The 22,848-nt window shown below is 37.7% G+C and overlaps 1 protein-coding gene across 1 annotated transcript in view; it reads left to right on the top strand.

The window, feature by feature from the left end:
* bcl2b (BCL2 apoptosis regulator b) overlaps window positions 1-22,558 on the top strand; it is a 38,395-nt gene extending 15,837 nt beyond the window's left edge. The window contains exon 2 of the mRNA XM_053498011.1: window positions 18,345-22,558. Coding sequence (XP_053353986.1) covers window positions 18,345-18,485 — 141 coding nt within the window. The 3' untranslated portion in view covers window positions 18,486-22,558. The remainder of the gene's footprint in view (window positions 1-18,344) is intronic.
* Window positions 22,559-22,848: the final 290 nt, after the last annotated feature.

Raw genomic sequence — 22,848 nt, 5'->3', positions numbered from 1 at the left:
GGCTGACATAATGGCTCAGATTGGTGCATGGAGCCCACCCGGATTAGCTCGAGTGAGGGGAAGGTCACGCTCGAAGCTGATACTATATTTGGAGCCACGGTGCTCCGTCCTGTGCTGCTGTATTGTTAGCGAGCCGTGGGAATTCCTGGTTGAGACAGATTGCTCCTAGGGTTTGACTTTGTATGGGTCATTGTACTCCTGATATACATTTCAGGTGGACTTAAAATAGTTTTTTAGAAACAAATGTCTTTCCTTCAGCATTGTGCAGTTCGGTATCTTTTTTTTCCAGTGAAGTAAACGGGCGCGGCTTTAGATTTAGATATTCTCTCATGATGTGTCTGGAAAAGAGACAGATTTTGAGATCATTCCAGCAGATGAGAAATCATTTTGGGCCAGGGCCAGTGGTTAAGGCATTGGACTACGGTTCGGAAGATCCCAGGTTCAAACCCCACAACCACCAAGTTGCCACTGTTGGGCCCTTGAGCAAGGCCCGTAACCCTTAACTGCTCAGATGTGTAATAAAATAAAAAAATGTAAGTCGCTCTGGATAAGAGCGTCTGCCAAATGCCTAAATGTAAATGTAAATTATGGTGTGACACCAGCACCCTAAAGGGCATTAAGCTTCCTGTCTGATGTAGAGGTCATCACATCCAGGAACCATTGAGGGATCTCTCCCTTGCCCGATGAGATGGAACAAATATGACTATATTATTCAGAATGAACAGATAATGTGTTCACTATAGCTAGGATTAAATTATAAAAAAATATTCAGGATTAAGCCACACCCACTTCTATTCCCAGTGCGTTTTTTCAATACCTCGTGTTTTCCTCATCTTGTTAAATAAAGAAGAAGCGGATCAAGCAATAAACTTCAAGATCACTCAGATTGCGATGTTTGTTCCCGACTTTTAATTGGCGTAACTCATCAGGCGGGCGTCGCCAGGTTTCTGATCCACCTCGTCCAATTAAAGCCATGTCTAGACATGTTTACAAGCCAATGATATAAATGTCATTTCTTTTAAAACGACAATAAAAACAGTCCATTCTGCTGGAAAAATTTTTGTTTAAAGTGTTTTTAAAGAAGGATCTGTGTGTCTTTTCTTCATTTAGTAACTGCAGTGGAAAGTTATTATACTGTACTTAATATTATTAAGGTCTTGTTCAAGCCAAGCCCAAGTAGCTCAATAACACAAGTATAAATCAACTTGGATCTAAGGTGTTGTGCGAGTGGAAAATTCAGCAAGAGAAAGCTGTGTGGGTCTAATAAGTATACAAAATATTATTCTTATAATAACTGTATAATGACGCTATCCACGGGATTTATTTTACCGTTAAACACGCCCATGTTTTAAGGACTTTGCTATGATTAACCATCGAGAACCTTTGCAGTGTTGGTAGATCCAGTCTATTATGTATGGTTCACATGTTCTATTACAAAAGGGCTTTATTCAGCACAAACGATGGGGAACTTTCGTGAAAACTACAGACGCCCTGTTTAATGAGCATCAGACAGAGAGACTGTGAACACAACAACAGCCAGACCACATCAGAAGAAAAGGGGCCCGGGGAGGGGTTTACCCTACGCTGTCAGCTACATCATCAGTTTTAGCTAATATAAAAGTCAACATCTTAATAGCTTAGCTCCATGTGGTAGACCTGCAGTGTTGCAGGAGCAGATACGTTGCCTGTCAGGTTGTCAAGGCTTCAGGAATCTCACAAGACATCAGGTTTTTAACTTTACTCTATATTACATACTGTATACACATGTTGTCCTTTCACTTGTTCTACACCTGTACATGGTAACAACTCAAATTTCCCTCATGCCTGGTGTTACCACAAACTTCTTTTTCTTTTTCTTCTTCTTCATGTCAACTCTTTAATGCACCACTGTGGCCTCTGGCTTGAAATCTAAAGTTGCTTTCCTCTAGAAGTTCAGTCCATTTGTTGAAGCAGAAAAAAACTTTTCAAAACCAGGATTGATTCCGGAAAGCTAATCTCTGGTCCTCTTGAAAACAGTGTTTTCCAAACAAACCATGATGTGGCCTACAGCAGGCATGGAGTTGTCATGGAATTGCACAATCTTCCATGATTGACATGGAATTTTTTAAATGTGAAAACAAACATGCAATCAGGAGACCGAAGTTGTGAAAAACCCTAACAGTAACCATTGTTGAAACTCTATACACCAATAAATTCTAACCAAATTGTTTCTTAGTGCGCACACGCGATGACCACAGCTGACCACAGAGAGTAAATTTGCTCTGACTTTTTTGCTCTTGTTTTCTGTCATTCCTGAGGCCAGGAATTTGGTATCCACTGATTTTTTTTCCCTCTCTTTTTCTTTCTCTCCATGACCCTAACTGACCAGGCCTGTCTCGTCCGGTCTGCGGGTCGAAGCCGGATGTTACAATAAACTTTAGCCAAAAATAATATTTATTTTTCTTGCAAACATCTCAATGAAAGCTTTCTTTGTGACTGAGAGTGTCCCATTGTAAAAAAGCAGCCAATGCATAGTTTGAACACAGTGTAGGCATCAGGTGTCAAAATCTATAGCAAAACCAAGGTGCGGAAAAGTGAAACAGAGAAGTAAGGTTCCGAACTTATCGAAGAGGATGGAAAGCCTTCACATCAAACTACTAAAGCACATGTGCTTTCATAAGTAAAATTATACTTATGAAAGTATGCAACTGGACAAACCCCCAAATACACCCTCACTTTTCCCTGATTTTCTCCCTAATTTAGTCGTGTCCAATTCCTCCCCGTCACTAGGGGGCTCCCACATTACGGCTACTACTACCACTGATTCGGGAGGGCCGAAGACTATAACGTGTTTCCGCCGAACTACGTGACGCCAGCCGACCGCATCTTTTCGGACTGCTCGCTCACACACTGTTGGGGGCGTAGTAACACACTCGGAGGACAGCGCTATCCTCTCCTTCCACGTGCGCGTGCTCACAGGCGCACCTGATTGGCTGTAAAGCCGTGATTAATGTGGGAGCACTAAATACCTCTCATCCCTCCCCTCTGAGAGAGCTCGGCCAATCACCTCTCTAGACCTCCGGCTGCGAGAGGTTACAGCATCACCTAGGAATTGAACTCGGTGGTGGTGCATATAATCTCCGGATATGTAAATATGGTTCATTGCAGAAGCCTTCACATCTTTTATTTTATAATGACTAAACAAATCAATCAGGGTGCCTCATGTGTTCCTCATAGGTTAAAAACAAGGATCCTTCAAAGGTTTCTTCATCCCTCTTTTCCACCAAGGTGGTTCAGGAGCTAGTTCAGAGCTTGTGCCCAATTTTGAACTAGTTCTTTGTTTTCAGACAGCCAAAAAACTTTCAGAACAAAGAACTACTTATGTCAGAAGCTGAGGAATTGGATTATTACAACTAACTAAAAGTTTATAATCGCCCTCTTTAAAAAATGGACTCAATATGCAATGAGCAACTCTGAAAAAACTGGGAGGACTGCTTTCAAAGCCACATTGAACTTCGCCATCGTTGATGTTGTGTTTGCCGCTAGTAAGAAAGTAGAGACGCACAACAACGTATATGGTGACATGATGATGTGACTCTCTGTCCCATGGAAATACAAAGCCCATTCTTAGGAGGTTTGCTATTTAACCAGCTCTGCCCCGGCACTACCACCTCACTCACTCACTCATCTTCTATACTGCTTTATCCTGTATTCAGGGTCACAGGGACTTGGAGCCTATTCCAGGAGACTTAGGGCACAAGAAAGGGTAACACCCTGGACAGGGTGCCAATCCATCGCAGGACACACATAATTTGGGAACACCAATTAGCCTTACCTGCGTATCTTTGGACTGTGGGAGTAAACTGGAATACCCAGAGGCATCCCACCAAGCACGAGGAGAACATGCAAACTCCATGCACACAGAGATGGGAATCGAGCTTGGCTGGGAATCGAACCCGGACCCTGGAAGTGCAAGGCGACAGTGCTAACCACTTCACCACTGTGCCACCCACCTCGTTCATGTTGGTGGAAATAATTATTGAAAAATAATTTCTCTTGCTTTAAATTACAACACAAGGCCTAACTTCTCATCTTCTGATCCGCTTTCTTTTCTTTTCTTTGCTCAATTTTCTGTTTTGTTTTGTTTTCTCATGTGGTCCACCCAAAGTAGAAAAGATTGATGTTGCAATCTCCATCCTCCTATTTAAACAAAAAAAGCCTAATAATTTTTTTGTGGTTTGGCCTTCACTCTTGAATAACTCTGAATGATTTAATGAAAAAAAGAGAGAAAAAGAGAGAGAGTAAGAGGGAGTGCTGTAAAATCTGCATATTTGCACGGTGCAACATTCAACAGGGATTTAACTGCCTGTTGTCTCGTACATCCTTGACATAGATGGTTGTGACCTTCAGCGCTGTCAGTGGCTTGCAAACTAATATTATCTTCGCTAAGTATTTATGTCGGATGGGAGGAGAGGACTTACGTTCGCGTCCCCTGTGGTCCGGACAGTGATATCCAAATTTTGCATTTAATCAAAGCCTTTAGTCGCATCCTGTGTTTATTTCAGCGAAGCAGGAACGTTGTTCGATTTTAATTATTTCATAGACTTTGTTGCCAGATGTTGGCTTTGTAAATAAACTAACCAGCTAATTATCTTTGTGATATAAATGAAACGAGTCAATGTAAACGAAATACACCAGATTCGGTGTGGTGTGCTCACCTTCTAGTTATACTTTATACTATATACTGTACACCGTAATATCCTCTGTTAATGATTGGAGTTCTCACAGATGGCCAATGTCAAGGGTGGCAATACTTTTGAGCCCACATCTTAAAATGACTTTCCCATTCAAAGGCAGCCACTGGCTCTGCATAAGTCTGCTTTAGACCTTGTAGCTTAGAAAATTTCTCCAGATGAGTTGCAGCAGAATCTTTGTAAATATTTTACAAGAATCAGAAACATCAGATTTGATCTGTAACGCTTAAGCAAGCTCATGTGGCAGCCAGAAAGTAACATGAGAACAGAGTGTTTTAACTGCGTAACGGCAGTAAATGTTAGTCTTTGTGGAGCCGTGTCTTTTTGAGAATGCTTGCATTCCTCCTGTATCAGAGCGAGCAGGAAACAAAGTGAAGTTGTTTGTCTCAAAGCACCAGCGCATTCCTCTAATTCCTCCTCCCAGCTTTTTGGACAGGAATCAGTTGGTTGCTGGGGTGGACTTGAACTTTTCCCTGCTTTCCTGCTCAGACCAGAGACGAAGACGGGAATGAGAAACGAAAGAAAACAAAAAAAAATTATAATAAAGATGTTAACAAAGAAGGTGTGGAGGAGTGTGGAGGTCTTTATTAGACAGTGTTTTTTTTGGATTGTGTCCTAGTCATGTGAGGAATGCATTCAGCAGAGACAGGTATCTTTATTTTCTGGGAAATGTTTGAATGAAACATCATGAAAAAGGTTACAGTTATTACCTCAGGACAGAACTCGACATGAGATCAAGGGTTTGTCTGGTTTTACCTCATGTTCAGCTACAGGATACTGGATTTGATCCTAGGCTCAGTGGAATTTCATATGTTCTCTCCAGAGTGGTCCAGGTGGGTTTCCTTCAGGTTCTCCAGATTCCCCCAATCCCTCCAGGTGTGACGGGCATCACAATATTAAATCCATGTATTTTTCAAGATAGACTCAGGATCCAACGTGATTCTAATCAAGAAAAGACTGTATTCTTATGACGAATGAATGGAGGTTTGGTCCAGTTGGTCCAAAAGTGTAAGCCTTCTCAGAACATTACAACAATTCCCTGGTTGTCACTCTTCTAAAGCATCACCCTTTTAACCATTCTTAATACACTTTCTAGTTGTCACCAATTTTCTCCAAACCACATGTTTACCCTAGTTCAACATTTTCATGTTTTCCACATTCCCACACACCTGATTTAACCACTTGGTGCTTCATGAAGTATAAGTCAAAGGGAGGGAGGGAACCCTAAAATGCAGGACAGGAGACTCCATGACCAGGATAAAAAAAAAACCTGCGTTCCAAAGGGAGAAGAAAGCCTGCATGATAGGTTCTATCATAACACGCCACTCCCAGGTACACCCAGCTTTGAGGGATGCTGTAGAGAAGTTCTCAAGTCCGTCATGCGAGAAGCTAAGGTTCTGTTACTTGATTCATTTGTCTAGTTGATAGCTTCTTTTCAAAATAATACCACAGCATGACAGCTTATACCTTCATTTACCCAACAAGAACAATGCCAAGTACCCTCCCCTCGATTTCTTGGATGGTTATCCAAGACCCCAGGTCTCATTAACCATTCTTAATTCACTTGTCTGACCAATGGCTCCTTTCCAAAGTCATGCCAAAAGCATCCCGTTTTCACTCTAATAAAAAAAGGGGGGGAGGGCGGTGTTCACTCAGGCTCAAAGGAGTTTTATTATTTCAACTTCATCTACCAGTTGGAAACCCTGAGACGGATGGCAAGAAGCTGTAGCGTGACTGAGACGCTTCTAAACCCTGTAAATCAAAGCTCAAACTGTCACAGCGTAACCTGAGCTCCATGTCAGCCCTCTGTTCTCTCTCAATTAGGATATTATATGACATCCCTTTTTTTCCCGAAGCCAATAGTACTTTTTTTTTATATAAGATGCTTGACAACTGCCCAAAAAAATATTTTAAAAGTCCTTGAAGCATTTGGTATTTGCATTTAGGCAAAATTATTTAAAGTTGATAGTTTGGTCTTAAGTTTTCCCACCAAATAAGTAGCTTCACAAAATGAAATGTGGATCTATAAATAGTTTACAATTCAGAGCTACATTTCAGTGTAAAGCTGAATATATTTGTGATTTGTTTTTGCTGCTAGGGGCAGGCGATATGACAAACAAAATCATTCTGTAAAATATCACGGTACTTAGGTTTAGCTCAAGTGCAACAACATAACATTACATCATCTGCTTCAGCAACACATCAGAAAAAGCATATTAGGTCATGATTCATGAAATCCATATCTTAAAGAAAACCAATTTGTTTCTGATGATCGTCTGGACCCTTCCGTGCCTTAAGGGGTTTCACACTTTATACATATTGTAGTTTATGCAATATTGGACCTATTACATAAGGTTGTTGTCTTTTCCTTTCCTCCGCTATACCGTAGGTGTGGCTTGTTTGGTCTAATTTCGGTTTTCACTTATCACCCTGGCTAGACGTTTGGCCCTAAATGACGTGCCTCTGTAATGAAAGCCCACGTGTCTGGCATTCTCTGGCTTCACCATGGAAAAGTTAGCTCATCTCCAGAGACCAAGACGCCTCTCACACACTCTCTCCTCTCTTTTTGCTCCCTCTCTCTCCCTTTTTCTCTGTCTCTTGGTAAGCCAACCAGCTGTCAGCATGACAGATTACAGGATCACGCTAGATGGGAAAAGTACTTCAGTGCTGGTCGTACTGGTGTGGATCCTTTCATCAAACCACGGTCCTCAAGACTTACAATTATTGATGCCATTTGAAAAAAGAAGCAAATAAGGGCATGTTTTACATGTGGTCGTCATCAATACTGATTATGAAGTGCACCGTCAAGTCGACGTTCTCCCGGGCTTCTACCAGGCTGCACTTTCATAATAACCAAGCTAATGAAGCTCATTTATTATTACTGTCCTTAAAATTAAAAACTTAGGAATATGGTTGTTCTTCTCAACAGACGACTTCAGGTCGACCATGTTCATGTTCTTCCTTATAATTCTGTTTAATGTGTAGATTTCTAGCTATTTGTGTATGAGACAATCCACTCACAGTCTGAGCAACAATCTGGCCTCAAAAAATCAGAAAATCTTTCGGAAATGACACTATGCGTGCTTAAATATATGCATGATGTGATCTACTGTATCTGAAACATGTAATAGTCGTAGTCTATTAGAAAAGTGCCCAGTGCTTCCTGTCGCAGATAAAGTGCACGAAGGTCATATCTGTAACACAGATTTTTAGATCGACATTGTCCTTGCTTACAGAACAGGGAGGACACGTTACTCTTTCCGAAGACACAACAAGCCACAGGGGAATGCTTGGCTTTCGCAGACCGGCTGGCTGGATCCTACCATGTCTCCAAGCCTCATGCTGTCAGGATGTAGGGTGTTTCCTCAAGCTCTCTGAAAGAACACGTCATAGACATATTTTAAAAAGGAAAAAAAACTACTGACGAGAAATTAAAATGTAACACTGACCAACAACATAGCATTCAATAAACCTCTTACAATTCAAAACATTTGGGATCTGTTCAGCTTTAATTCTCACAATTCTGACTTAATATTCTACTTGAAATCTCACTTTTCTACTGGAAATTTTGACTTTATTAATTCCAACTGACTATTTTGTGACTTTTTACTTGAAATAATAAGTTTCTCACAATTTAGATTTTTTTTTTGCTTTAAATTCTGACTTTATTTCTCACAATTCTCACTTTTCTAGTTGAATGTCTAATTTGATTCCTTAAAATTTTACCTTTCTATTTAAAATTTTGACTTAGTTTCTTACAATTCTGACTTTTTACTTAAAATTCTGACTAATTTTCCCTTTTCAAATAGAATTTTTTCCTTATTTCTAACAATTCTAACTTTTCAGTTGAAAAACTAAGTTTTTCACAATTCTGACTTTTCTACTTAAAACTCTGACTTCTTCCTTTATTTCTTGCTTTTCTGACTTAATTTCTCACATTTTCCCATGCATGTAAATCCACTCTTGGAAATACAATCCTTGGACAGTTTCTCGGTTAGTAATTATCTCAGCCATCCAATGTTTCTGGTGCACCCTACAATCCCTCTGTTGTCAGCTTGAAAGATGGAAGCTATTGCTGTATGAGCGAGGCCACCTCTGCACCATCGGCCTTGTTTCTTCTCCTCTCCAGGGATCGGAGACTTTTAATTTAGTTGCATATGATTCTTTCAGCAAGGACAAGATCTCACAGTTTGCCAAACCACAGCTAAAATAGGCCTCTAGACTGGAATTCTTTTTTCCTGGCTCAAATACTTCAGATGAGGGGAAGCCTAAAAAGGCCAGATTGCCTAAAAAATGTAAATTGCCAAAAGAATATATATATAAAGTCAGATTTAAAAGGAATAAAGTTGCAATTAAGTAAATGCTTTGTTTTAAAGGGGAGAAAAATTAGATTTACTAGGTGTACTACTAGTATTTAAACCTGGAAAAAAAATCTGGGAAAGAAAATACTGTATGAATTTGTAAGGTGTAATACAAGGGAAGATAAAAGCAATATTAAATGATTTAAACAGCATTTGCCCAGCGTATCATGTGATGTTGTTTAACTAAATGAAGCCGCAAAACACTTAATTAAGGTAAAGACGTGCACAAGATACACTCTATTCACAGCTATAGTTTCAGCGTGACATTATGACTTACATTGAACTGATGCTGGACGCCAAACTGCTTCTGTTTCGTTATTTCTCACCAATCTCATGAAAAACAGAAGTAAGGTCTGAACTTTCAGTGTTAAACCAAGATCAGAATTACAGCCCATAGTGAAACAGTAGAATGTTGTTATAACAAAGGCCATATGTTTGAAGGTTGCAGAGTAACCTTGGAGGAACCTTGTTATAATAGCAACTTCCCGTTAGCTGGACTAGCGCTTTAAGTATTATGGACTGAAGGTTAATTGGTATTTACGTGATAGATTGTTGTTCACACTAAAATCAAAATCATAACCACCTGCTACTGGTTTTACATGATGTCACATGACTCAGCCAATTATTTATCCAAGAATTACCCCAGAATGCTGTATCTTTCAGTCTCATCTTTTGTCCTCACTCGGACACAAGCGTAAACAATCTCGCGGCCGCTCACGCCTGGTCTTGTGGCTGTCGACTGTATTGTCTAGGTCCTGTGTCGCATACGTGATAATCAGACGTGCGGCGTGTAATTAAGTACCCGTTTTAAGGTGGTTGTTGTCTGATGCAACCACTTGTGTATAAAACGTTGTCGGTGTTTACGCCAGAGCCGTTCCCACCTTTTCAGTGTGATAGTTAAACCACAGGGTTGTGTTGCTTATTCACACTGTGCAGTTTGGCTCCAGAGCCCTGAGTGTGTCGTTCCCATGGGCTCGGGCTCGGCGCTCAGGCGCAGCACGATGTTATGCGGTGTTGTATATTTTTACATGGTTCTGTATGATCAGAATGTAGAAACTGATCAGCATTATGGGAAAACAGCTAATTAAAAACAATTACTCTCTAGCTGATGCTTTTGCTGAAAGCTATATTATCTTTTGCAGCTTCAGGACCAGACCAAAGAAAGGAACTTTCAAACACTGATTGATTCCATGTAGGTGATGTTTGTAAAGTTGTGTAAATGTGATTGATTGCATTTATAAAACAATATATTTTGTTGAATTATGGCAACATTCATGAATAATAAAAAAAAAAAAGCTGGACCAGTAGGGGCAGTGAAGTGCAGCTTGCTAAAAAAAAGCTAGCTAACCATACATACCTTCGAGGATTATAAAATCACATGATCACATCCAAAGAAGAAAATTGTGTAGAAATTGTAAAAAAGAAAAAAAATTGTAACCATATAGTACAGCTTCTCATTACTTTAGAAAACTAATCACAGGAGGTACTACTAGAGGTATTGAATATGCATGATTTTCACAAGCAGGAAAAACACGCGGCCATCCTGTACAGGATCAGGACCTTACCTAAAACCAGCGACTGGTGAGAAAAGCACGGCAATATCGCCGCAGTAACCATGGCACGACCCGACACCCAGTGAAAGAATCCCGCTTTTGTTTTCATTAGACGTCTGAGGGAGCCTTGTGAAGGATAGGGTTTGCGCTGAGGTAACACAAGTTCTGCGTAGGAGATGAGACAAAGACCCGCGCTGACCTTATTAAACTCTTCTGCTGATAAAGCTGTTCAGTTAAACACCCTCCATCAGCAGGAAGAGGTTTTTTCCCCCACAAGTTCGGGTTATACACAATGTATAGGCAGCTAAGTCAGCTTGCTAATTACCTGAAGAAAAAGCTAACTTATGTTTACATGTAAACAAATGGAATGTAATATTGCATACGCTACGCCATTACAAGTTCAGGTAGATGAAGATACAAGGTTATCTCAGCAGCTGTTAAACTTTTTCAATCGTGTTAAACTGAGCAAGTTTATTTTGTTACTGTGGTTATAAAGAATAGTTGATTAGATGTGCATTTTACTTGATTATTATAACAATTAAATGCTTTTTATTATTTACAGTTGTTGTTGTTTTACCTTAAAAACTTGCCCATCTCAGACACCAGATATTTGTTTGCGATCTTGTTTATTCAGGACAGTGTGGCTTTAAAATGTTGTTTATTTCAAATTATAATGTTGAGTTAAGTTTAAGTTTAATAAATTAGCTAATTAAGTTTTTTTTAATTAGCCTTGACAATAAGTTTTTTGAAATTAACTAATTTAGTAAGATTGTTATTTCTTTTTTTTTCCTACAAAGTAGTTTGCAGAATAAGCTAGCTACTTATGTTTATTAAATTAGCTAACTGGTTAGGTTAAGTTAGCTAACTAGTTGGGTTTCGCAAATTAGTTTTTGAAATGAGTTAACTGATTATATTTTGTAAATAAGTTTGTGAATTTATCAAACGATTTGATTTTTGTATATCAGTTTACGAAATTAGACAGCTAGCTTTGTTTTTTATTTGTTTTAATTTGCTGACTAGTTTGTTTAAGTTAACTAACTAGTTAAGTTTTGTAAATTAGCTTGTGAATGTATTTAAATAGTTAGGTTTTGTACATCAGTGTGCAAAATTAGCTTATTATTAGCATTCAATAAACCTCTTACATTTCAAAACATTTGGGATCTGTTCAGCTTTAATTCTCACAATTCTGACTTAATATTCTACTTAAAATCTCACTTTTCTACTGGAAATTTTGACTTTATTAATTCCAACTGACTATTTTGTGACTTTTTACTTGAAATAATAAGTTTCTCACAATTTTTTTTTTTTTTTGCTTTAAATTCTGACTTTATTTCTCACAATTCTCACTTTTCTAGTTGAAAGTCTAATTTGATTCCTTAAAATTTTACCTTTCTATTTAAAATTTTGACTTAGTTTCTTACAATTCTGAGTTTTTACTTAAAATTCTGACTAATTTTCCCTTTTCAAATAGAATTTTTTCCTTATTTCTAACAATTCTAACTTTTCAGTTGAAAAACTGAGTTTTTCAAAATGACTTTTCTACTTAAAACTCTGACTTCTTCCTTTATTTCTTGCTTTTCTGACTTAATTTTCTCACATTTTCCCATGCATGTAAATCCACTCTTGGAAATACAATCCTTGGACAGTTTCTCGGTCAGTAATTATCTTAGCTAGCTTTGTTTTTTATTTGTTTTAATTTGCTGACTAGTTTGTTTAAGTTAACTAACTAGTTAAGTTTTGTAAATTAGCTTGTGAATGTATTTAAATAGTTAGGTTTTGTACATCAGTGTGCAAAATTAGCTTATTATATTAACTACCTAGTTTTGTTTGTCTTGCTTTTCTAAAGGGTTGTTAAACATTAGCTAACCAGCAAGATACAGTCTAGGTTTGCATGAGTTAGCAGAAAGTTTTCCTCTTGACTGATCAGGCAGGATTGTCATTTCATCGTTATGTTTTTACACTTGAATACCTGTGTATGTTTAAACGTGAATACTTCTTGACTCCATACCTTTACATTTAACTGAGTAAAATGTTAACACGTTTATAAAGAAGTCAACATCAGACATAAACATTTCTGCTATTTAAACTTTACCTCTAGAAAAATCTGCATTTTAAAGCCCTTTAAAACACAGTCTTGCTTTTGGTTGTTGTGTTTCCTATCTCAGAGTGGATCGTACAGTTGAGTGTCCACTCATGGCTAGTCATGATGCTGGAATTGTTGTTGTAGGATAAAATCTCCAGGATAAACTTTCAAAGAGCAATCTCAGCCTCCTTCATCTTTGCTGGCTGCTTTCATCCCACCCGTTCACGCGTCCTTAAATCAGAGCTGATCTGCACAAACATGGCCACCACCGTTGTCCTGCTTGACTGAACTGATACACGATCAAATGAGACAGTCTAAAACAAAGTGCTGTGTACGTGGGGTAGGGTAAAAATATTTTTACATTAGTACAAGGTTGTAGCCATGGTAACGGTCCTGTGAACAGATTACAGTGAAGGTTCACACCATTTTCAGAAACTTTCTGTTGGAAAACCTTTTAACCTTTTGATAGCCTATGAGTTTGATGCTAGTTCGTGTCGGCTTGTTAACTATAATGCTAGCATGTTTTTTTTTTAGACTAGTCTGTGAGCTTTTAAAAAAAAAGCTCTTTCTTCATGCAGACTAGAGCCAAAAAGGGAGCATGTTTGAGATCACCGCTAGGAATCATGACACCTCAAGGTGTTGCAGAATTAGCGTCGTCTTGTGACCATCCATGCTGCGAAATCGTATTTATCCAACAACACTAGGGATATGTAATGGAAAACAGGCATGCTCCATTTCATCTCACTAGTGGAGAGAGAGGTCACATGTGTGTCTGTGTGTGTGTGTGTGTGTGTTTATACGTGAGAGAATTAGTGAAATGATGAAACAGAGCATGATGTTCTTCTTCCACTGTCCCATGACACTCAGCCGATTCCCTTTTCCACTAGTTCGGTCTCTTATGACTTGTCTCTTTGCCTACATGTGCTAACTGCTGGAAAAACATGGAGAAGAAAAAGAAATGAGGTGCGCTGTAGACTGCTGTTAAAAAAGTGGGGGGAAAGAATTTACATAGCTCCACCCCTTTAACCCCAAATAGAGTCATGGTAGTGTGGTATTAGCTTCTTCTCTGAGGCTAATCTGGCTCCAATATCTACCTTAAATTCCATTTGTTGTTATCTATGAAGGGTTGAGAGCTAGTGGAGGCCAAGTGTTCGAGGTACATGGCACACGTTACTCAGGAACAAAAAAACAAACAACAAACTGTGCACACTGAGCTTACATCAGCTAATGGGACAGATTTGGGGAAAAGTACTGTCATGCCTGAGTGAGTGTTCATCACATCACATGGCTTCTGATTCATTCAGATAAAAGTCAGCTGTTGTGTTCTCAGGAGCAGCTCGTGACCACGGATCTCAGTCAGGCAGGGTGCCATTAATTACGGCATCGCACAGAACACACGTACTGTAGAAACAGCTACATCATGGACACAGTGTCTGTACTCACACCTGAGTCTGGAGTTACACCGGGTTATGGTGTAACAGAACAGGAGACTCTTGTTCTTTGACTTCTTATTTACCTCTTTAATAAACATTCTAGAATTTTCCCTTTTCTCTTCTTTGCTGGTTTTAAAATTTAACTTTGTTCCTTTTTGTTTAAACTTTTTTGGTTACATGTTTAAAATTCTTTGCCTCTTTGCTATAATGTTACTTCATAAGTTCGCTGGTTGGCCATAGCGCTAGTTTATGAGTTAGCCTACTAGTTTATGAGAGCTAGTTTATGAGTTAGCCTACCAGTTTATGAGAGCTAGTTTATGAGTTAGCCTACTCGTTTATGAGAGCTAGTTTATGAGTTAGCCTACTAGTTTATGAGAGCTAGTTTATGAGTTAGCCTACTAGTTTATGAGAGCTAGTTTATGAGTTAGCCTACTCGTTTATGAGAGCTAGTTTATGAGCTCCTACCAGTTTATGAGAGCTAGTTTATGAGTTAGCCTACTAGTTTATGAGAGCTAGTTTATGAGTTAGCCTACTCGTTTATGAGAGCTAGTTTGAGTTAGCCTACCAGTTTATGAAAGCTAGTTTATGAGTTAGCCTACCAGTTTATGAGAGCTAGTTTATGAGTTAGCCTACTAGTTTATGAGAGCTAGTTTATGAGTTAGCCTACTCGTTTATGAAAGCTAGTTTATGAGTTAGCCTACTCGTTTATGAAAGCTAGTTTATGAGTTAGCCTACTCGTTTATGAAAGCTAGTTTATGAGTTAGCCTACTAGTTTATAAGAGGTAGTTTATGAGTTAGCCTACTCATTAATGAAAGCTGGTTTACGAGTTAGCCTACTAGTTTATGAGAGCTAGTTTATGAGTTAGCCTACCAGTTTATAAAAGCTAGTTTATGAGTTAGCCTACTCATTAATGAAAGCTAGTTTACGAGTTAGCCTACTAGTTTATGAGAGCTAGTTTATGTTAGCCTACTAGTTTATGAGAGCTCGTTTACGAGTTAGCCTACTAGTTTATGAGAGCTAATTTATGGTTTACCTAGTACACCATAGTGCCTTTCTTTTTAGCTACAGCTGAATGTTTGCGTGTTGCTACTTTGCAAGTTAGCCCTTTCACCTGTTTAATGCTAGTTTTCTTTACTGTGATGATATGGCCATACACTTTTTGCATTCTTTTGTCCCGTTCTGTCATTTGACAGCTATATCATAGTAGCATCGCACAAGTCGAGCAGGTGATCCAGTCCAGTGTTTTATACCCTGGGGGAATTTAAAACAGGAAAAATATTCACCCGTGTCGTGTCTTAATCACTCACGACACTTCCTCCTATTCTTACTGTGGGACTTTCCTCGCTATCACAGACTTATCTTACAATAGAAGGGCATGGGCAGCAGTTTTTTTTTTTTTTGGTTGCTTTGAGTAAAATAGAAATTAGGAACATTGCCATCATGAGAGTCAGACCTGGCAAAACTTTCACACCATTCATTGAGAAATGTCTGGGATAGGAATGAATTTTGTGATGAAGAAGTACAATAGAATTACAGTGACTTCAGTGTTCAATCTTATGACTTTGGTGCTAGATTTGGTAAGTTTGAAGACCGCACTAGTGGTGTTAGTTAGTTAAACAAGTCTAGTGATCACTGATCTCCATTATTCCCAATGACCAATCATCATTATTATTCCCAATGACCAATCATCATTATTATTCCCAATGACCAATCATCATTATTATTCCCAATGACCAATCACTTAGTCGCAATGACTAATCACCATTACACCCGATGACCATTTTCCTTTTTTCCCAATGAATAATCACTGACCACCACTGACAGACAGAAGGAGTTTCAGTGTCGTAGTACGGATCAGTTTAAACTGGTTCTGTGTTTATGGGAAAAACCTGAGACCTTAAACATGTTTTGGCTGATTGACTTTGTTTTTTTTTTTTGGTCATATTGTTACTTTATATGGTTTGAATGTGTACACTTCATACAAATGGGAAAAAAAATCTGAACTTGGCCGAGTTTTACTGTACACGGTTTTGTAAATAGAGGCCATTGTGCACTGCTCGAGCTCTGACGTGCGCTGATCCGACCCGTGCCAGTGAAGTGGAGAGATTATGTAAGGAGTGAGGTAATCGTGTCGTAATCTTATTCCCAAACAAACCGCAAAGAGGAACTGTCCCACACACCCCCTCCTCCCCCCGCTCCCCCCTTTTATGCGCATGACTTTAGCTGTAGCTATTAGACATCCTGTTAAGAACAAAACCATCCGATTTGAGATGAGAGCAGCTGTGTGTTACCGGACATCCTGGCTCCCTCTGTGCACTTTAAAGAACTTTCCATTTCCCAGTTAGAGCCAGAAAGGTGGAGTTAGTTACACGACTCTGTGGTTATACCTGGCCGAGGAGTGTTTATGGAATGTGTGTGTGTGTGTTTGAAGATAAAGTGTCTGTTCCTAATCAGGCACGTTTGGTCTTCTGCATGTGTTGGCATGCAGATGGCTCTTTAGACTCTCGACCCCCCAGATCGCTCGGCACACACCAGAACACTGTGTGTGTGTGTGTGTGTTCTTAACACTCAAACCATGGTCTGACTCACATTCCTACCACCAGGAGGGGCAAAGAGCGACAAAGTATAGTGCAGACTATTGGGCAGCTCCCTGTTTCACTGTATTGTGTATTTATTCAAAAGTATAGTAAAGATATTATAGTAAAAATATTTATTTGACTGGTCAGGATGGAATACTGACATCACGTCTGTCTCCAGTGCGAATCACAAATATCATCTGTCTCCGGTATCTACTTTGTAAAATGACATTGCGAATATTGAGATCATGTTGAGACACAGTCAGTGCATGCAACAAATGTGTGTGTGTGTGTGTGTGTGTGTGTCAATTTTTCTTAACAGAAACATTATTAAAGTTAAATGAACTTTAATGCCATTTTTATTAAGACTGGTTCTCTGTAGGTGAATTATCATTTAAAGAAATAACTGTCATGTCATATGTCATAATATACACTCACTTAGTTGTTAAAAAAATATATTTTTAAAGTATACAGTTAAAACTCTGTAAAAAAATAAATAAAATTTAACTCCTAAGTTACTTGGACAACTAACCTTTCAGCAATATACACAATATCAGACCCGTTTTGGGAATATAAGTCTGATGGTCTCATTGGTATTGTACTGGTTAATGGAAACCATTAGGCCACTTCCTGCCAGGAAATGTTTTTGTTTTAGTAAGGCAGGACTCATTTCTTACTCCACTGCTTTCTTGTAGTTTTTTAGTGACCCACGCTAATATTAACTTGCAAATGTCAAGTATGCTAAAGGCAGAAACTCAAACCTCCAAACAACAGAAAGGAGACGTTTTCTTCCACACCTGCAGCCTGAAGAAAATGACTGAATGTGGTGGTGTTAGGGATAAGCTGTCTCACGTCCTGATCGATGAAGACAGACCTAGGTGTTAGGGGAAAAAAATCGATGGATTGATTTGCCCGAGTCAGCGTGATTCATGTGTCGTGTTTGTTTTAAAAGTGAGGTGTATTTGCAAATGAAGTAACACAAACTTATTGAGCTTAAAGAGTTCTCACTCCTAGGCCTGTCCAGAGTGCTAAAATATTTGCTATGTGCGATGGCCTGTTTTCTGTTTGAACGATTATACTGTAGATCATCAGACTCGGGTCGCTCTCTCTTGCAGCGACACCTTGTGGGCTTAGAAGCACTTGTCCAGAAAAAGTGCATTAATTATGAGTAAAAAGAACTTAAAATTATTATAACTCTCAACTGGGATGTCAAGGTAAAAAGGTTGCATGTGAATAATGCAGAAGAACATCTACAAGAAGGTCAGAGAGTGGCGATTTTGTAAAGGATGCTAAAATGTCTTCGATTTGATCAAATATAAACAAGTCATGGTGTTGCATTATAACATATAGCCGATTAGGAGTCAGTATGCAAATACAGCACAGGCACATTTGTATATTTATGGAATTTAAATCTCTTGATAAACGTGTAGCTGTAGATGCTTTTCCTTTGCATAATCATAGAATTCTTCATAAATAATAGCTCAAAAATGTCTCTCTTAATAATATTATTTCAAACATTTGAGACCTGTCCTGTGGGATGGTACTGATTTCCCTTTCTTCTAATTATTTATTTTTTTGCTTCTCCTTTTTTATTTTTTTCCCAGGATGCCTTTGTGGAGCTGTACACGAGGAAGAAGGACTCTGTGTTCAGCAGCTCTTGGCCATCCTTAACAACTTCTGTCTTCAGTTTGGCGGCACTAGGGGCTGTCGGCCTCACCATCGGGGCGTATCTCACCCAGAAATGAAGAACTCCAACCGTCCTCTCCTACTGTACGTCCCTCCCGTATTCCGTCAGCGCCCTGGAGATGCTCACATTCCAGATGTTTCTTCAACGCCGCTCATGTTCCTTGATTGCCCTTTCTTTAGTGATGCTCAAAATAACAGGAGACAAAGTTAATCCGTAATAAAGATGACTTCAATAATGTATTTTACAGACAATACAATTGTTTGACATCTTACAATTAATTTTAGAAGCAGCTTTTTGTCTGCTCGATCACTACTGCTGCTGCTGCTGCTGCTCTGATAATGCTCGTCGATATCACGTTAGCACCAAGCTAACACTTAGGAACCATTAACTTCCTTTAAATTGCTGGAGTTAAAAAAAAAAAAAACACTAATAAATACGCAATGTGAAAAGAACACTGTTGCTAAGCAACCAGGGAATACAGTCTCCAAAGGCTTGTCTGTTTTTCTATATTATTTGACAGTAAATCATGATAAAATTAGCGAGTTGGCTATAATGTGAAGGCACAGCGACAGAGGAAATGGCACCGAAAGATCTGAAATGTCTGCATTTCTCTCAGATATGTGGGAAAAGTCCGAAAGAAAAAGTTCTATGTGGCTAAAATGACCAGAATTAGCGTATTAGCATTGTAGTTAGTGAACAGAAGCTGATCGCAATGTTGTTTCCACAAGTGTGTGTGTGAGTGTGACATAATGTGTAGGTAGTACAGAAAAACATGGTACTCCTGTAGGGAAAACCGAAAGACAAACGCAAACAGAGACAGTCTCTCGGTCTCACTACTGTGGTGAGGACATAAACATGGTGAGGACGGAACGCTGTGACATCATAAACTTAACGCCAATGGGACAGGATGGATTTTTTTTCAAGTACCTACCAAAAAAATAAAGAAAAAAAATTTGTTTGGGTTTTTTTTTTTTAGGGTTTAACTGTTAATGAAAGGTTTTTTTTTTTTTTTTATAAAAACATGTGCTTCTCTTTAAATCCAACTTGAGAGTAAAAAAAGAAATTCTGATGCTCACGTCTAACACAGATCTTTTCCCCCTCACCTCTTCATCCTTGTCAAACCCGGGATTTGAAAAACTAATAAAGCGCAAAAAAAGAAAAAAAAAAACAGTTTAGCAAGATCAAAGGTTGATCAACTCCTGCTGATGTACAGGACGTTAAGGGAAAAAAAACAGGTTATACATTAGATTTCTGACTTTTTTAGGACATGAATGAAACAACACATTTCAGCTGCGTTTAGGTAACCTACAGTAACTTTGACACACTTAAGCTGCAACTTACATCCAATGTGGCTGCCGCTTTCATTTTCATCTTTCTATTTTTTTGAGGAAGTTCCGAGAATTATTTTTCTCACTGTTGTGTCTGTTTGTCTAAATGTACCGGTCGGTGTGTACAGGTCTGACTGTTTGACTGGTTTAGTCAATTCCGTAAACCAAGACTTTGTTAGAGTTTGACATTTACTTCTTTAGTTTTGGACAATATGCAAAATCATACAGTAATGATGTGTAAAATCTCTCTCGTCCAAAATATTTTCTATTAATAAAATAATCTTTATTTTCTCGCCACAAGACCCACAATTAAACTTCTTCCTGTAAATAACTTCACTTTAACATTAATGATTGAGTGGTATTCAGTTGACTAATTAAAGCTGATTATATATTTTTATAGTAATAAATGCAGGTAGTAATAAAGGCATGGTGGTGAAGTGGTTAGCACTGTCGCCTTGCACCTCCAGGGTCCGGGTTCGATTCCTGTCTCTGTGTGCAAGGAGTATGTGTGTATGTGCCCTGTGATGGATTGGCACCCTGTCCAGGGTTAACCCTGCCTCGTGCCATAAGCCTCCTGGGATAGGCTCCAGGACCCCGCTATATAGACGGTGATTGAGTATTAATTAAACCATTATAAACATTTACACACATATACAAATAACTTATTTTAATTGTATTCTAATGTGTATGCAGTTATTATGTATAACATTAAGCTTTAATTAGTTCATTAAATATCACTTGCCTGTAGTTGATTTATAACTGAATCTCACAATAAAATGTTTTAATTAAATATTTAGAAAATCATGTTTAAGTACAATTCATATCATCTTGTTTTTTTCCAAAAAATCCCACTTTCGAAACTTTATATCCTCGACCACCTGAGACTCTTTTACTTATTTTACAGAAAAGATTTTAGACGAAGTAGATCTTGCATGTTAGCGCATTTTGCCTCGCTAATAAAGTAAATGTTGAAGACAGATATTTGGGATGCAATTCATTTTGTGTTAAATTGTTTCTTTAGAGCATAAATGAATAAGGTGGAGGGTGAAAGTGTGTACAAGGGATGAAGATGAGGAGAAATTACAGACGCAGGAAAGAAAAGAGATTAAACGAATCTGAGAACATGGCATGTAAATCTGAAAGTTCAGGAAGACAAAGTGAGATGTGAGACAGCAGAAGGTTAGAGGTCATGGGAAGCTCAGAATGACTTTTAAGATGGTCGACACAAGGCAGGAATGAATCGAGGGGACTGTAAGTGAAAATGCGTTATTTCATCATTAACTATATTGCTAGCTAGATAATTAACAATCCAGCTAATTAGCATAAACGTTTAAAGATTTTAGCTACAGTTTTTGCTGTAAATGAAAATTTTAATAGAATCAGGTAAAAACAAGCAAAGCGAAATAAAGTAATTGAATATGAATTTTATTTGTATTGAATTAAATCCACATCAAATTTAATTCATAATTGATTTGGGTATTTTGTTTAATATATTATTGTACATGTTTGCTTACGTCTTTTGTACTTGCTACGGTTTGGCTTTATTTTTTTACAGAAACATGCCGTTGAAAAATTTCTGGTTTTGGGATTTTCAGTAAACACAAAATGTGTACTTTAGAAATGATGCAAATAAGGTTCAAAAGTAAAGCATTTAGAATTCGCAGGGAAAAACAGATGCTTTCTGAGAAGTTTGTTGTAATAGTAAAGTCTTTTAATGTGCTGTAAAGGTTTTTATGTTCAAATAGTGATACTTTCAAATGTTCCAACTAGTTAATGTATACAGCTCTTTAATACAGATTTAGCTATCCCGGTAGAATTTGAGCGTTTATTATTTTCCTGGGAAAATTTTGAAGGCTTTAAGCCTAAAACATATTTTTTTACTTTAAAATGTTCACTTTATTGTTTTTGTTTGTTTTTACTCAGGCTTTTAACCTTTATTTTTTGTTTGTTTGTTTTTATGTGAAGCAAAGCAAGTTTAACAACAAAAGGAAGAAAACTTTATTAACTACACAAAAAATGGAAAAAAAAGGTCATTTGGATTAAATTGAATTGAATTGTATTGAATATGATGTATATATAATTCTAAAGTATAAAATGCTAATTTAAACACTTTTAGTTAGATCACCGGTTTCTTAGCACAAGGAATACTCAGAAAGTGAAAACCTCGAACCTGTGGTGATATAAATCACAGAATTTTTCTCTTTCTTTCAAAACAACAAACAACCGAAATGTTTTAAAGTGCAAGTTTCAAAAATGTACTTAAAAAATGTAACTGGTAAATGTGTGTGCCCGCGTGTATGGCGTGTGTGTTTGCCCTGACACCAACAGATTTCCACTAAAACCCTTTCATCTTCATTATTTATTTATTAGGTACCTTAACAATGAAACGATTTTAAATCATTTCCCCTGCATCTTATTTTATTTTATATTTTATGTATAGATTTTTTTTTATCTACAGTTACATCTAATATATAAAGACATTATTAGTATTAGGATCTTAATTTGCTTCCTAAATGCTGCTTATTAGTTAATGATTAATATGATTAATAAACAATGAGTGATTATTGTATAGTTTAAAAAAAAAGAAGAACAAAGTGTATATTTATTGAACATTATCATGTCCGTCCACCTGTTACTGTAGCAATAACCTGAAACGCTCTCACAGATTCTCACAGAAACACATGTAGTGCTGAAACATTTGTATTTTTTAGAATAGTTTTATTAAAAATTTCTCAGTTGTTAGCATGTGGAGCAAATCTGTTTCTGAAAGCTGATGGAAATAAAGACACTTTCTAAACCTTCATCTCTGTGAAGAAAAATCACTATTAGTTTTTTGGACAAAGTTTTTGACAAAACATTCTAAGACAAAATAAAAAATTAAAACAATAATTTATTTTAATTTTTTATTTTGTCTTAAAATAAATGAACTTTTTTTCCCCAAAAATTCTTGTTCTGTACGTTTTGTATTTAACTTTTGTGATTCTAAACCTTTTTCATGATTTTCTTAAAGTTATTTGTCTAATTTTTATAGTAAAAAAAAAAACGATAACAAACTCATCCATAATCTACCCTTTAAGACTTATGCACTATTAA

This window comes from Clarias gariepinus, chromosome 1, assembly GCF_024256425.1.
Source record: "Clarias gariepinus isolate MV-2021 ecotype Netherlands chromosome 1, CGAR_prim_01v2, whole genome shotgun sequence".
Lineage (NCBI taxonomy): Eukaryota > Metazoa > Chordata > Actinopteri > Siluriformes > Clariidae > Clarias > Clarias gariepinus.
This window is presented reverse-complemented; position numbering and strand designations above follow the sequence as displayed.